The 16,124-nt window shown below is 38.8% G+C and overlaps 2 protein-coding genes and 1 long non-coding RNA gene across 3 annotated transcripts; all 3 read left to right on the top strand.

Annotated features, from left to right (window-relative positions):
* The first annotated feature begins 6,097 nt into the window (after positions 1-6,097).
* LOC121973482 lies at positions 6,098-6,642 on the top strand. Its single transcript, XR_006109629.1, has 2 exons — positions 6,098-6,287; positions 6,374-6,642. It is a non-coding gene; the product is annotated as an uncharacterized LOC121973482 (long non-coding RNA).
* Positions 6,643-9,187: 2,545 nt separating this feature from the next.
* Positions 9,188-11,632, top strand: LOC121970311 (LEAF RUST 10 DISEASE-RESISTANCE LOCUS RECEPTOR-LIKE PROTEIN KINASE-like 1.2). Its single transcript, XM_042520925.1, has 4 exons — positions 9,188-10,001; positions 10,097-10,135; positions 10,215-10,451; positions 10,556-11,632. The coding sequence occupies exons 1-4, from the start codon at positions 9,251-9,253 to the stop codon at positions 11,485-11,487; spliced, it is 1,959 nt and encodes a 652-aa protein (XP_042376859.1). The 5' UTR covers positions 9,188-9,250; the 3' UTR covers positions 11,488-11,632.
* Positions 11,633-12,522: 890 nt separating this feature from the next.
* Positions 12,523-13,217, top strand: LOC121973481. Its single transcript, XM_042524902.1, has 2 exons — positions 12,523-12,991; positions 13,076-13,217. The coding sequence occupies exons 1-2, from the start codon at positions 12,680-12,682 to the stop codon at positions 13,145-13,147; spliced, it is 384 nt and encodes a 127-aa protein (XP_042380836.1). The 5' UTR covers positions 12,523-12,679; the 3' UTR covers positions 13,148-13,217.
* Positions 13,218-16,124: the final 2,907 nt, after the last annotated feature.

The following is a 16,124-nucleotide window of genomic DNA, read 5'->3' as shown; positions in this document are numbered from 1 at the left end:
CACAACTTTTATCTGATTGATTATTTAGTTAATTTTTTGTGAGACATCTCTAGTGCTTATAACCAGTCCCTGTGGGATTGATATTTTTTTTGTATTACTGACGACGTAATCGTCTTACGGTACGTAGTTGCACGACCGTGTGAGTCTATGCTTGCTCTCTGAGATATTGTACGACCATGTGGATCTACACGACCATGCTCTGGATATGCTGATAGGGTGACACGGTCGTGTGGAGGCCACACGACCATGCCTTTCTCCCCCTCTGGTGAAGCCACACGGGCAGTGTGCACCACACGGCCAGAGTCATTTTTCTCCTTGCTTCTTTGACATAGTCGTGTGGATCACACGACCGTGCCATCAGACTAGAGCCAAGGCATCACATGGTTGTGTGGATTCACATGGTCGTGTCATGACCTGTGCAAGGGTTGTGCCAAGTGCTATAAAAGGGGGGTTTCTCCCCTTTTATGGATCTTTGGCTTTGGGCTTGCCCCCATTCCTTGGATAAGGGTTCTCCCTTTTGGGGGAACCCTAAAAGCCTCATCTTCGCCGATCCGTCCACCTCTGGAGCAAGGGAACGCCCCCAAGGACGCCACGCTTCAAGGATAAGCACTCTCCTCTCTCTATTTCTTTGTATTGGGTTGTAGTTTGCTTCTTTCTTCATCTTTGATTGTATTTCTTTTGCTATGGAGTAGATCTCTAGATCTAGGATGTAGGAAGTAGTTATGATGTGATTGTGGATGTATGGACTATATATTTGGATATTTCCTTATTCAATGAAGTGTTATGTCATGTTCTATTTGTGTTGTGCCTTCTATGTGTTTGATGAAGTGTGTGAATGGTGCAAACATGTAGATGTGGATTGATTGTGGATCCCGTAGATGGATACCCTAGATTGTATGCTCGAGGGATGCTAGTGACAGACAGATCCCACTAACGGATGTCTAGGGTATCAACTTGAAAGGAGAAGCAATTCTCTACAAGGAAGTAGGTAGTCGTAGTCAATTGTAATCCTCATCTCTATGTTTATTAAGTAGTGCATGTGTTCCTATGTTGTATGATCGAGGGACGCTAGTGACAAACATATTCCGCTAATGGACTTCATAGGAATCATTCCTATTTAATTGCAAGAGATGTTGATCTAACTACCCTGCCGGTTGTCCACTGCAGGGGATAGTCGATAACTTTCTACATATGCATAAGAATAGAGGTAAGGAGATGAATAATGCATAGGGTCCTTAACTAGCATCATAGTGAAATCGAAATCCTAGTATCTATCCATCCCTAAACTCAACTCTCCCTCTTTCTCTACTCTTTACATTCTCTTTTTTCTTCTCTCTCTTTTCCAATTAACCTTCGATTGTCTAGATAGCTTGTTGTGCAAAATTAACTAGTGCTTAATCAATAGTCCCTATAGATTCGATATCTTTTGTCTTACTAACGACGTAATCGTGCACTTGCGGTGACGTAATAATATTGAGAGCGACGATTTTTTTAAAACACGAATGTATTTGAAAATTTTGATTTATGTTTAAAAAATCATCACTCTCAATATATTAGGTTAAATTAATGTTTGAAGGCATGAATATAATCAGGAGAACTATACGAACACATAGAACTTGATTTTATGTCATTCCGAGCTCTCTAAGTTCATATGTTAATTTTGCTCGAAACTGGTTAAAATTGGTTAATGGACCTAGAGAGTTTAGAATGATATGGAACCAGGTTCTATGTGTTTGTCTAATTCTTCTAATTATATTCATGCCCTTAAATATTAATTTGACTCAATATATTGAAAGTAGGGGCATAGTCACTTGAGAATGAGGGGGTGCGACCGCCCCCCCCCCCCTCAGATTTAAAAAAAAAATCTTAGGTTTTCATGTAAATTGAATTACTCTCCTTTACAATGAGGAAGCAATGATTTGAGGGCCAAAGATTAGTGAATTGCAACAATATTTGAGAAGAATATGAAACGAGCAAGGAAAAATGAGGTGTACTTTGACATAAGAGGGATCGAGAAAAGCATAGCAGCTTGTCTCCATGGAGAGCATGAGCTGGTGGTCATCGACGACACGACAGAGGGCACAGACGACCTTGACAGATGTTTGCAAGTAGCGGAGGAAAAGAGAGACGACAACGCGATGGATTAGGAATCCAAAATCACGAAGCTGTTTCCTGGCTGTCCATGCCCGGATCCGACCCTCGTCGGCCAGTGGCAGGTCCCAAGGACGCCGCTCGTGCGCCACCCAGAGCGACTCCATGTGGTCGATCCGGTTGTCATGCTGCATCACCACCACATTTTGATCCCTCGCCGCCTCTCCACTATAATGTCTGGAACCAACAAACCAAGGTCAATGGGTTAAGGAACCCCACAAGCTCTCACTCTATTGATTGGATTAAATTTTCATCTTATTTTAAAATTCTAAAAAATAGAATTTGTTCGACTAATTCAAATTACTCAACTCTTTTTCCCCTTTGTTTTTTTTTTAAAAAATCATGTCAACAAGAAACAGGTTATTTATTAATTGAATTGAAAAATTATGAACGTTATTTTAGTAGGTTGATAGTTATTTAGATCGAAATGGAAGTCTCAAACATAAGAATGTTAAATATTATGAGGAAATGAGGTCACAGATGATTCTTCGACTTTGAGTTATAGTTGATTTAAAATTAATTTTCAACTATTTAAATTCAAAATTTAAGCTTTTAGTTTGTGAAAGTCGACCTACACTAATGTTTTTAAATAATTTATATTTTTAAAAATATTTTTGAATTTTAGAATTAGATAATTTAATTTTATGTTGTATTAATTTTTTAAATTTATTGAATTCGCCTCCTCTAATGGTAAATCTTGACTACGCTCCTGATTGAAAGCAATGATTTTTTTAACACGAATAAGATTTTTCGGACATATTCGAGTGGGTAAATATAATCAAGAAAACTAAACACATAGAACCTGATTTCATATTATTCTGAGATCTTTAGATCCATCACTTGTTTTGGCCAAAAAGGCTGATGGATCAAAAGAGCTCAAAATCACATAGAAGCAGGTCTTATGTGTTCGTTAATTCTTTTTATTATATTCATGTCCTAATTTGACATACTATATTGAGAACATTTTTGAACACAAATCATATTTTAGAATTTAGAGTTTAGGATCATAAAATCATTCCTAATCGATTGGTTGATCCAATGTAGCAATTGATTGGAGAACATTAAAGAGGGGTAAAATAGATATGAGGTACGTTATTTAGTAATTTTAAAACTCGGGTACAAGATTTGAGTATTAAGAAACTTTAGCTATATGGTACGGTAATTTACCGTAATCTATACAAGTTGATCCCTTAATAAAACGGTCCAACTCCATTCGTTTCCAGTTTTTCTTCCCTTTTTGATAGCCTCAACTAATTTTATATTTTACTTGATTGCAACTTTTCACTAATCTTAAACATTCCAGGCTAGGTGATTCTTTTCAAACACCTAAATTTTCTCTTCGAGTTCAAGTTCTGTTATTGTGTTTTTATGATTTTATGAATTTAATAATCTCTGTTCTCAGGTTACAAAAGATGGTTTTCCCCCTACGACTATCAGATTGTTCAAGAGATTCACAGAAACGAGGTAGAAAGCGTCATCAGGACGGAGTTCCTTTGAATTGGGAACCATCTGACATCAGACGAAGCTCGGAGTTATGCAATTGCCCAGCTTCCAGGAGTTTTGCCACCTACAATTTCTTGTCTAATATTTTAATTTTTGCTCAAGTTTGTTTCGATCTGTGTTATTGAAATTTTGTGTTAGAAAATAAATTTTGTATTAAATTACCTTGTTTGATAAATAAGAATAACTTTTACTTTCTGTGGGTATCCTTGCAAGTAAGGAAAAATAAAATAAAATATCTTTAACCTTTTATCCGTATTTAAAAAATAATATTTTACTTTGCTTATCAAAAGTTTTATAAAAGATAATTATCTTCTAAGTTTTATTATTATTATATTAAATTGACTATTATATCATTCGTTAATAATCTTCACACATATATTAGCATAAATAATTGAAAAATATAATCGGTTAAAAATTTATTTCACCATCTTTACTAAATCAAAAAAGAGTTGAATTTTAAATTAATAAATTAAAATCACTCATATTTCATTGTATACCACATTTGATGATGAGGAGGAGATTTTTAATAATAAATTTTGTTTCATCTTTATTTGATTTTGATTCATCAATTTAAAATTTTGACTCTTTTTTAATTTGGTGAGAGTGATGGAATGAGTATTTGACTGATTATCCCTTTTAAAATTATTTTTTTTTATTGTTTATGTTTGTATATATATGAATTTTGTGAAAATTTTTATCGAATGATATAATAGTCAATTTAATATTTACTTTTTCTCTTTATTATTCTTGAAAAATGATAAAAAAAAACATAATTATCTTTTTTATAAGATTTTTACTTTTGGTAAAAAGAGGGTTAAATATTATTTTTTAAATATAGGTGTAAAATGTTATTGGATAGAAAACATAGAAGATCCTGAAAATAATACATATTATTTTAATGTAACGATTTCTGAGGTAGTTCTAAATTCATCTCCATTCAAATGTGAATGTTATTACGGTGTGATAGTAAAAGGTGGAACGAGCTCCTTGAGAATGAGGGTTTAAATCTCATACATGATATATTATTTTTGTAATGGTCGATGAAAAATTTATGGATCAATTTCAAAATTATTTTGATCGTAGAATTAGTTTGATCGTAAAATTGAATACCTGGATATTAAAAAAAACAAAATGTGAATGCTGAACGAGTCTACTACCCATTTTTTCTCAATAGAGAAAAAGAGAGAAAAAAACTTTTTTAGATCGAATGTAATCGTACTTTGTAAAAAAGAGGGATATCAACGTGCAACAAGCTTTTTAATTAATCGTTTGATTAATTAATTTCAGGTTTCATGGAGGAATCGGGAATGTTAATGATTGTGTTCCGCGGAGTGGAGCGTTTTCTCCAATGACTTTCTGATGAGTTTATTATTATTATTATTATTATTATTAAATTTTTTGTTTCAGAAAACAATTCCTTTGTTACTTTTCCTTTGAGCAGATTGGATGAGCATCGTGATCAAGCGTATAACCTTTGCATATTACACATGCCAGAACTGTACGACTAAACCTGCTCCAGATTTACCTTTTACAAAATGGAAGGACATCTCATACTACACAAGCTTGTCCCACAATGCTCACACTGCAATGGCACAAAACTGCATACACATCGAGGTCTACTTCGATCTCCTATCCAAAAAAACCCATTGGCCGGTTCATTCGTTCGAACCGGTTCAACCGTAAGATAACTAACAATCGACACCTTCGATTAGAGGTTGTAGCTTCAAAGAGGTCCACTTTTAGACTCATGAGCTCTAGGACTCGTGCGCGAAGACCCCTGCTTTACGATCCGTGCCACGCGATCGATACCGAAGGTAACACGACACAATCTTTGACACCTTTTGGTTCCTTTCTCAGTCATGCGCGCGCACACACACACACAATGACACAAAAGGCTTTCTGCCTTGTGTGTTGCTTGATGATTAAGCTTGGAATCACAACTTGGCGTGTGCTTCCCCATTTGCTCAAGGTTCTTCAGCAACCCCTCATCACACCACCATCTTTCCTTTTCCCCAGTGGCAAGCAAAAGCACAATCTTCACCTACAGAATAAAGTGTAGCAGTCCACAGCTTAGTCAGACCCTAATCAAATCGAATTCCGACAATATCTCAAACACCGACGACTAGCACCGGTACCGGTACACAACCACAAACGGTTTTCGTGCGAAGAACGGTCATGACTAAGTCAAGTAACTTGAACCCGAGCTGAGATTCACTTATGTTATCGCGAAGAGTGTTGACTTAGCTTAATTGGCACCTGAGTTGACTTAGACTATGTAGTTAGTTAGTTAGATTGTTAAGCCATGAGCCAGTTAATTAATTGCTCATTATGTATAAAATGGGAAAGCCCTTACTGAAAGTGGACTCCAAGTCATGGTCTGAAGGGATTCCTCTTCTTCTTCTTCACCTATAAAAGCAACCATGGAAAATACTACCATGTCGTCTTCGTGTCTCTTCTTCTCCTTCTCTGAGTCGATTGGCAACTGATTTAACTTGTCGTAGTTGAGGGGAGTGTTGTCTGGTTCGAAGCCAACAGACTGAAGACGGCTCGTAGATACGAATTAGTTTCGGACCAGGCTTCATTCCCCCCAACTCATGATCATGTAAATCTTCCAAAGAGAAGCTCTCAACCAAGTAAGTGAATTCAATCTACAATATCCTGTTTCGATTAGTCATCGATTACTTATTGGATCGATACGTATTAATTAGCAATGAAACAGATTCGAGTCGGGTAACATAAATATGCATCAGCTTTTTTTTCTTCAGAAGGATAGAAAGATGGTGAATGGTTTCAGATAAGGGAGTTCAAAAATTAGGTTCTTGACAGTATCTTCACTTCAAAGGTTCTTTGCACTGCCATTATTGCACTGTTCTAACAACTTGAGCCTATTCTTTTTATCCTTTTTTTTTTGATATTTTATGATCAGATGAAGAAAATAAATTTATCTTTGTAAATAAAGAAACTATCTAAAATCCTCGTTAATTAATCTATTTACTGTTTTTATTTATTCATTTTGGTTCATGTTGCTTAGCTTATGCTATCATTTGCCTTAACTATAGAGGAAGATTAGAACTTAATGTAGGTTTTTTTAGGATTTGTTTAGATGATTTTATTTAATGATGGTCAAGACTAAGAATGCTTTAACCAAAGCATTCTAGAGCCTAGAAAATTGAGGTTCATTTGTAAGTTGTAGGAGAAGGAAAAAGACCCTTTTAGAGAATTCTTTTAGTAGGTGGGATTCTAGACTTCTCTATATCATTATTGCAAAAGATTAGGGAAGATCGAGATGCCACTTATCTTTTTTTTCTTATTGTAATTTGTTTTTCTTTTCTTTTTGTGTGTGTTTGCGGTATTCTAACGACGGTATGAGAGGAATTTGTGATCTTAACAAATTTGTAAAGATATAGTAAATACATAGGCTAAAATGATCAAGAAACGGTACGGGTTCTATTATCGGAAGACACATTGTTTGTTGGGAGTCAGAAGCTGAATTCTTTGGTCACTCATTTAGCACAAGATGCATATCGTTGTTGGGCGTAACTTTATCGAGTTACAGAGGAAGGGCGAGGAACAAAATGCTCCTTCCAGAATTGGTAAAACAAAGATTGGCTGAACCTAAAGAACATCCTCTACGTTTTAAGCTATCAAAACCCTCCAGAAAGTTGTTCTTTTAATGTCCAGTGGGTCAGCAAATGATCTGATTGCCAGCCTATGAATAAAAATTGTTAGATCATCGACAAATCACCAACAAAAAGTGTTAATGTCCTAGCTGCTTCATCAGTTACATCAACCATTTAATGATCGAATACGATTCTATTTCTTTTAAATTTTAATTGTGGTCAACACTCAAACTTTAGGTTCACATCTATGTTACATGCTTCATCTTGAATCTTTGTATAATGTGCACATCTATGTTACATGCTTCATCTTGAATCTTTGTATAATGTGTTACAGAGGTGTGAAAAGTAGAAGAAAAATCGCAAATTATACAAATCATTGAAAGCGTCTCTTTTTCCACACACAAAAAAAAAAAAAAAAACAAAAGACACTCATAAAATTTTTTATTCCTAAAATAACTCTTATCTAAGCATTGTTAGCGGCTACAATATTATTTCTTACTTTCAAAGTTATAAGTTATTGTAGCAGTTAGGACGGGCTACTACAACTACTTTTAAATGATTTTAATTAATTTAAAGTGATTTCGATGAAAGAAATAATTTTGACAAAATTTATAAAGAATATTTTGATATAATATTGTTCGCAATTTAGGAGTTAGGATTTAAAATTTTAAGATTTAATATTTAACTAGGTGTAGAAGTTACTTGATAGTTGTTATAAGATGTATAAGCTACTCGGTAGTTGTCATATTATGAAAAATCAACTATTTCGGTATTTAGAGTTTAGGATTTAACAACAGTGTGTAAAAGTTACTTGGTAAACCGATATTATAATATGTAGAAACTACTTGATAACTACTAGAACATGAAAAATAAACCGTTTTACTAAAATTTTAAATTCTAAATCATAAACTCTAATTTAGTCAAATAATAATAATAATAATAATAAACTTTATTAAAATTATTTTATATGGATTAAAATCACTAGTTATCTAATAATGATTGTAATAACTATTCAAAGTGGCAAAAGACGAATATGTTCGTTCCAATCTATCTCAGGATCAACACGGAGAAGGTAAATCACGAGCGACTATTAGTCTTTGGAATAGTGACTAGCACATAAGGGAGACATTTAACTCGACTTTGCTGAGATTCAAACTCAGACCTCATGATGACAACACCTCATGCACTAACTACTAAATCCATCCGAGGAAATATTGTAATAACTATTCAAGTTTCTATATGTTATAGCACAGCTAATCATAACTGTTACAATAACATTGGAAGTTAAAAAAAACATCTCAAAATAAAATATTTAGTACGGCGTATTTTTTTTTTTAAAAAAGTCCATTTACTTAATTTAGGGTTTTTGATTTTTTTTTTTCTTACCCGTAGAATACCTTCCCACTTACTTCCATGTACTTCTAGGCAACACCTCTCTACTAGTCTCGACCACGCGAGAAATCTCCATGGAAATACGAATGAAGTATGTACTTTGCTTCTTGCACGGATATCATAGTCTCGTGTTTGACTTGTTCTCTCGTAGAGCGCACCAGTCAGCACGACAGTATCGTCAAAGCATGAAGTTCAATTGCAGAGCATCAACCAAAGACTCAAGCACGCAACTTTCTCTCTTCCATCCCTCGCAAAAATCACGCAAATTAAGAAAAATGATGTGTTCAATAAAAAAAAAAATTAAGGATAGATATAAAATGATGAGATTCATAAAAAAAAATGGAATGATGGATCATGATTTTATATATTTATTCTTGAACTTTTCCTTAAACATCTTGTTGCTAGCAAATTAATTCGGTCGGATCCAAATCGCGATCCAACAGCTAGCCGTCTCCTCATTCCAAAAGTCAACGATTCACTGTCCCTTTGAAAGTCAAACTCAGACCTCCATAATTACAAGGCGGAAGAAGAAGATTAGATCCTCGCTAGCTGAGGAGAGAGAAAGAAAGAAAGAAAGATCGATCATGTGGCTGCTCAACGACCTCTCCCTCCTTACCTCCTTCTTCTTCTTCTTTCTTTCTTCTGTGCAACGAACACTGCAGCAGCAAGCTCCTCCCACGCCTAGCTACGACTCTTGCGCTCCTCAGCTATGCGGCAACCACTCTGTCCGGTACCCCTTCTGGATCTCCGGCCACCAGCCGAGTTTCTGCGGCGGCGACCCTCTTTCTTCCTTCGGACTCACTTGCCACAACGAAACCGGCACGCTCTTCTCGATCTTCTTCGGCTTCGACTTCCTCGTCCGACAGATCTTCTACTCCAACCAGTCCGTCCACTTCGCTCTGGCCGGCGGCGCCGATGAATTCTGCAGGCTCGTCGTCGCCACCAACGCCACCGACGCGCACCCCTTCGCCCTCAGCCTATCCAACAAGCGAATCTTATTCCTCCTCAACTGCTCCAACCCGGGTAATCGGTACCAAAACATGTCTTGCCCTGGGTTCGCGTCCCCGGCCCTGTTCGCCGGCGAGTACGTCGCCAACCGCACGCCCAGCAACTGTAGCTTCTCGATTGTGCCGGTGCTGGGATACTCTGACGTGAGCCTCGGAAGTAACTTCACCGCCTTGTTGACCGCCGGATGGGTGGCGAATTGGACTGTTCGGAGCTGCCAGACGTGCGACGAAACCGGCGGCCGGTGCGGGTACGATAACGGCACCACCTCACCGATGCCGGGTTTCATCTGCATGTGCCCTCACGGAGTCCACCGCCGAAGCTGCCAAAGTGAGTATCTGAGATTGAACTGGTCAATTTCGATGTCTGGTAATTAAACGCATTCAATTCAGTCGATTTCATAACTGTGATCGATGATGCTGCAGGAGGGATCAAGTGGTGGTCGACTAGGAAATTAATAGCAGGTAAGGCAAGATCTTATCTTGCTTTGTTAATTAACATTCAAAATGTTCAGACTGACGATGATTAATTTTCCTCACACAGTCGCTGTTGGATCGGCTGGTTTCGTCGCCCTCGCCGGCGCCGTCATCTTCCTCTTCTGGAGATGGCTGAAATCCGGGAGAAGCTCGAGACCCTCCAAACTTTCGTTGAAGGATCCTGACGTGCTCATGGATCACTTCCAGACCCACGTCTTCTCCTACGATGAGCTCGAGGAGGCCACCGATCGCTTTGACTCATCCAGAGAGCTCGGGGACGGAGGCTTTGGCACTGTGTACAAAGGTTCAATCTTCATCCGATGATCATGCATGAGTTCTCTGCTTCAGCACGATCTTAATTAATTAATTTGGCTAAATCTCGTCTGGTTCTTTTTGCTATTTAATTAGGGAAGCTCCGGGATGGTCGGACCGTCGCCGTCAAGTGCTTATACGGTAAAAACTGTAGGAGCGTCGAGCAGTTCGTGAACGAGGTTAAGATCCTCTCCCTTCTTCACCACCAGAACCTCGTCAGCCTCTACGGCTCTACTTCGCACCACAGCCCCGAGCTCCTCCTCGTCTATGAGTTCATACCGAACGGCACCGTCGCCGACCACCTCCACGGTAGTCGCGCGGCCGAGCGAATTCTCACCTGGCCGATGCGGCTACTGATAGCCATCGAGACGGCGGATGCTCTCGCGTACCTTCACGCGGTAGATCCTCCGATCATACACCGCGACATCAAGACCACCAACATTTTGCTAGACAATAGCTTCCATGTTAAAATTGCAGACTTCGGGCTTTCCCGCCTCTTTCCGATGGACGCCACGCACGTCTCGACGGCTCCGCAAGGCACGCCGGGGTACGTCGACCCCGAGTACCACCGGTGCTACCAACTCTCAGGGAAGAGCGATGTCTATAGCTTCGGCGTGGTGCTAATTGAGCTCATATCTTCGAAGCCGCCTATCGACCTCCGGAGAGAAAGGAGTGACATAAATTTAGCAAACATGGCAATCGCTAAGATTCAAAACCATGAGTTGGCCGATTTGGTCGACCCGGAGCTCTGGCACCCGAACGACGAGGTGACTCGAATGAGGATCACCATGGTCGCCGAATTGGCATTCAGGTGTTTGCAGGCGGACGGGGACCTGAGGCCGAGCATCAAGGAAGTCCTCGATGAGCTGATCGCGATCGAAAAAGTGACTTCAGGTAAGCTGCAGGCAGAGGATGCTGCTCTGGTCCAAGACGATGCTAGTCTGATGCAGAACATTGTGAAGTGCTCGCCTGATACTGTCGCCGGCAAGTGGGTGAGTCAATCCACTGCATCTGACGCCAGCCACTGAAACAAGCTCTGGGCTAGCTCTTCAATTTTACATCATAAAATGGATTTGTCAAGCATCAACCAACAATCAATTGTGCATGTAAATTAATTATTCAGATTCAACAATACAATCAAATACAATATTCTATACAAATTTACTGACTTTAATTCATCAATAGACATAACTAGAAATCTTAAAAAAAATAAGTTCATATATATATATAGTGTCCTAGAATTTGATTCTTGATTTGTTCATGAATGAAAACAACTCTCCCCCATAGTTTCCTTATTCAAAGTGATAGTAACGGAGACATATACATAAGTGAGAATTAATATAGTGATTAGAAAGAACTTGCTCGCATTATCGATCGAGTAGTGCGATAAGCTATTAGTTGTTATCTAAATTAATAACAAATTCATCATTATTGTTTGGTGGTATACCGATTGTCGTATTATATGACAATCTAAATCGATTTGTTCTCTAATATTTACTAATAATACCGACTTCTGAGATCGGTATAAGTAATAGACCGCGCTAGAAATGTTTATTTTAAAAAAAATGATTAATTGTTTGTTTATGGTATTGAAGAATATATGACACATCAAGATTAAGTTTAACTTTTGTTTATAGATAAGCAATAGAAGGAAAAGGTATGCACTTTCAATAAATTAATATCATTCATATAAAAAAAAGTTTTTTTTTTTTTAAAAAGTAAGATGATAGTTTTTTTCAATAGTTGGTTTACAATTAGTTATGATTTCATTAAGTAAAACACACAATTGAATTGAGTATCGAAATTGAAAATAATACAAATAAATGTATATATTTTTAAAATAAAGGCATAGTAATCAATTTGACATATTTGAACCTAAATTTTATTTTTAAAATTAATTAGGTGATATTTTTATTATTATTATTTTGTTAAGTAAGAAGGTAACGGAAGGATTCTAATTAGAAAGGAATAAGTTTGGCAGCTAGGAATTATTGCATTCTATTCCATATTTTAAGGAAACAATTTTATAATTTATATTTATTAATATTAGTCAAATAGTAAGTAATTCATTGTATCTCTTGACCTCAAGTAGCATCCTCTATTTTTCATTTATTCAACTTCAATTTCACCATCTGAAAAGTCTACTTGATTTTCATGTTCTTCCCTCTTTGTCGAGTAACAATTCTTCCCATTCATTTCTAGAGCGCGACGCTGCTAGACATGGATGGTCATCCACATCTCGTCGCGAACAACTTCGCTCTTAAGGAGGAGGAGAGTGTTGTGAAACAAGAGAAGGGAGGGAAGAAAAGAACAAGGGAATTCAAGGCGGATATCTCGTCCGGTGAGAGAGTTCTTCGATCAAGGAGCAAACAAAAAGATGAACATGGAGAAGAGGAGAAGAAAAAGAAGATAGAATTGAGAGTGTCACTCACCAAGAAAGAGATCACTGAGGATTGGATATCTCTCACGGGCTCTAAACCAACCAATTGGCCAAATCATCGACGAAAAGCCAATGAGAAAAGGAGACTAAATGTACACATTTATTCTACTTTTTTTTCCCCCTTTCATTCTTAGTGTAAATATGTTGATTCATTGTTTGCTCATAATTGAAAACAGCGGCTCTTTCCTGGATTTTCCTTATCAAAACCGATATCGACCGAGACATATGCCGCCAAGGAAGGAGACTGATGCACAATTCATTCATCCAGCTTAATATGGACGTCAGAGAGTAGCAATATGGCCGATATGCCTTGAATGTAAAACTTCTTAAATTTGGTTGAGCAAATGTCATGTTAACCTACATACTCAAGTTGTTGAATGTATTGTAGTGTGTGCTAGCGTTGAGTATTATGATTGTATCCCTTTTATGATCGATATAAAAACGGCTCTTTCGTGACTCCTAATGTTCTACTCTTTGAGACCTCCCTTATATTAGTGGTCTTCTGTCATCCTTAATAGAACTCACAGGTCTTTTAGTCATAATCAACAACTCTTTGTTTTTTAACTTTATATACCTTATTTGGTATCGACAATGAGGCAACAAGGCATGATCCTCCCGCAGTTGGAATGCTGACCAGTATCCCCCCATCAAGCAGCGACCGGCATCGACCCGCGGCACCTCCGCCATGGCGGGCCTGGCCGACAGCAAGCGGAGGATCCAGAGCTGCCCGGATCCACTGCATAACAAGTGATGACATATCGAACCTGTAGAAGAAATTTTATATCGTTAGAATCTCGTTCTTCTTGCTGATTAGTGGTCTTAACTAATTAGCTATATCGTCCTAAATCTCTGAAAATTGAATTGACTTGAAGGGTAAAGTGGTTCTAAAAATTATTCAAGTGGAAATTTTTTGGACTGTCTCTCTCGATCTAAGCCAAATTTGATATTCCTAGAACACATGATAACCTCTAATACGAGCCTATGGTAGTCTTTGTCGTCACCACATGATGCCGAGTTGATTAGAGCATAACGGACTTATTAAAATAACACAATAGATCCATTCCTGACAGATGGATACCCTCGGAGAACCCTCCCACCCCAAGTCAATTAATCATTTTTTACTAAAATATGATAGTCTTTGTCTATGGTCAAGGAATGGACACTCCACTCGTTTCATTACGTGATCTATCAGTGGCCATGCCTAAGATAAGGACGGTCTCCTCCTAGCCACCACCATTGTCGGCATGGGGATAAGACCCGAACCGTCAAGGACGATCAAGGCCTTTGGAATTTATTCTAGTACGTACGAGCAAAACTCCTCCCACATCTTGGCAAGCAAGGATTCAGTATCGATCCTGTCCTACTATTTGATAATGTCGAACACCAACCAATTTGATCCGCGGGTGAAGAAGATAACAGAGGAGGATTTCATAAGAAACAAAGTAATCAATGGAGGAATCTCTAAATTGTTCCGTTCAATCACCACGGATGTGGAGGTAAATTAGTGTTCATATAGCACATTCTTAACTTGGTCAACATAAACTCCACGGAGTGTATCAACTATTAAGCCATCTCTGACCAGTCGAGTCGTTGACCTCTACCGAGAAGTCTTCCCGACGAAAGCCAACTCCACCGAGAAGTTTTCTCGACAAATGTCGGTTCCTTCAACTCAATCGCTCAACTTAACTGTCTCGGCCCTACCGAGCCAACACCTCGTGCGCACTAGGCTCGGCTACGCTGATCTGATGGCTCCTACTCAACCGTCTCGATTCCGTCGACTAGATGCCCTTGACTCACCCGGCTTGACGCCACTAATCCAACACCTCTTGTGAACCCGGTTTGATCCTGCCAACTAGACAACACCGGCTCACTCGACTTGACCCCGCCAATCTAACACCTCTAGCGCACTCGGCTTGATCCTGCGGACTGGACGCCCCGGGCTCAACTGACTCAGCTCCATCAATCTGATACCTCCTACTCAACTGTCTCGGTTCCGCAGACCTGACGCCCCTCAACTCAACAGGTCAAATCCTCCAGCCCAACCAACCTAGCTTGCTCAATAACACGCGAGACACCACCCAGGCTAACACGTGGAACAACATGGTGCATATGACGTGTGATAACATAACACGGGATGGTCCTCTACAATACATAACATGAGTGGCATGACTGTAGATACGAGGATGTGATATTTTTTTCTACAAGAGTATGACATCCCATTAATCAATAACTGGAGCAGAGAGGTACCGTGTCTTCATTCTGCAATAGTGATATAAAAGAAGTCTGCTCCTATGGGCAAAAGTATGTGTATGTACGCCCACAAATCCCCACCTACATTTCTTGTTTAATGTTCTTCTTCTCCATCTTCCTTACCGGAGACCTAACTTGGGTGTCAGAGTGGTTGAGTCAGGGCCCCCTCCGACCCTCCCTAACTCTTACTCTCTCTCTCTCTTTCTCTCTCACTTTTCGCAAGCGCTCCTGATGGCCTGACTCTCACTTAGTATTTGATGACTTTGTCAACATAGAAGACAACTATCTGGTGGTTTATTCTGTTGGTGCAGGTTGCATTAACAGTCTAACTCAAGTTTTGATGAATCACAAATTAAATTAAGTTAGATTTGTTATGATCTAACGATGTAACTAAGTGTACAAGAGAAGTTCAGATAGGTTGATGGGTTGACAGGATATTTGACAAGAAATCTAGCTAGGTCGACGGACTGACAGGATAGCTGGTACGAAGTCCAGTTAGGTCGACGGGCTGATCGAATATCTGACACGAAGTCCAGCTAGGTCAACAGGCCGATCGGATAGCTGACACGAAGTTCAGACAGGCCGACGGGCTGACCGGATGTCTGACAAAGCGGTAAGTTAAGGTAAGTCATTAGAGGGGAGTGACATGGTGAGGACGCATTCCCCGTTTGAGAGAACAGTAGGCGTCGATCCAACTTAGATCCATTTTAAAAATCTAAGTTAAGATCTTGACTAGATTCTGATCTCGAGGAGACAGAATCTAATTACTACTCTACTTGTTATATATTGTGCTAACTTTGTTTTGCAAGGTAATATAATTTTTATTTGTCTCGAACTAACTTTTTCTTACAAGAAAATGATTTGCTGGAAAAGGTGGTTCGGCGCCCGGAACGGATTCGGGCACCCGGAGTGGTTTGGGCACCTAGAACTGGTCCGGGTGCCCGGAATGCCTAAGGCGTATCTGCTCGTCAACTC

The sequence above is a fragment of the Zingiber officinale genome, chromosome 4A, assembly GCF_018446385.1.
Source record: "Zingiber officinale cultivar Zhangliang chromosome 4A, Zo_v1.1, whole genome shotgun sequence".
NCBI classification, from domain to species: domain Eukaryota; kingdom Viridiplantae; phylum Streptophyta; class Magnoliopsida; order Zingiberales; family Zingiberaceae; genus Zingiber; species Zingiber officinale.
This window is presented reverse-complemented; position numbering and strand designations above follow the sequence as displayed.

Bases quoted from the DNA above. Each gene is read 5' to 3' on its own strand.
- LOC121970311 (XM_042520925.1), top strand. From the start codon at position 9,251: ATGTGGCTGCTCAACGACCTCTCCCTCCTTACCTCCTTCTTCTTCTTC. The intron at 10,002-10,096 runs GTGAGTATCTGA...ATGATGCTGCAG, and splicing joins CCACCGCCGAAGCTGCCAAA to GAGGGATCAAGTGGTGGTCG. The intron at 10,136-10,214 runs GTAAGGCAAGAT...TTCCTCACACAG, and splicing joins GACTAGGAAATTAATAGCAG to TCGCTGTTGGATCGGCTGGT.
- LOC121973481 (XM_042524902.1), top strand. From the start codon at position 12,680: ATGGATGGTCATCCACATCTCGTCGCGAACAACTTCGCTCTTAAGGAG. The intron at 12,992-13,075 runs GTACACATTTAT...AATTGAAAACAG, and splicing joins ATGAGAAAAGGAGACTAAAT to CGGCTCTTTCCTGGATTTTC.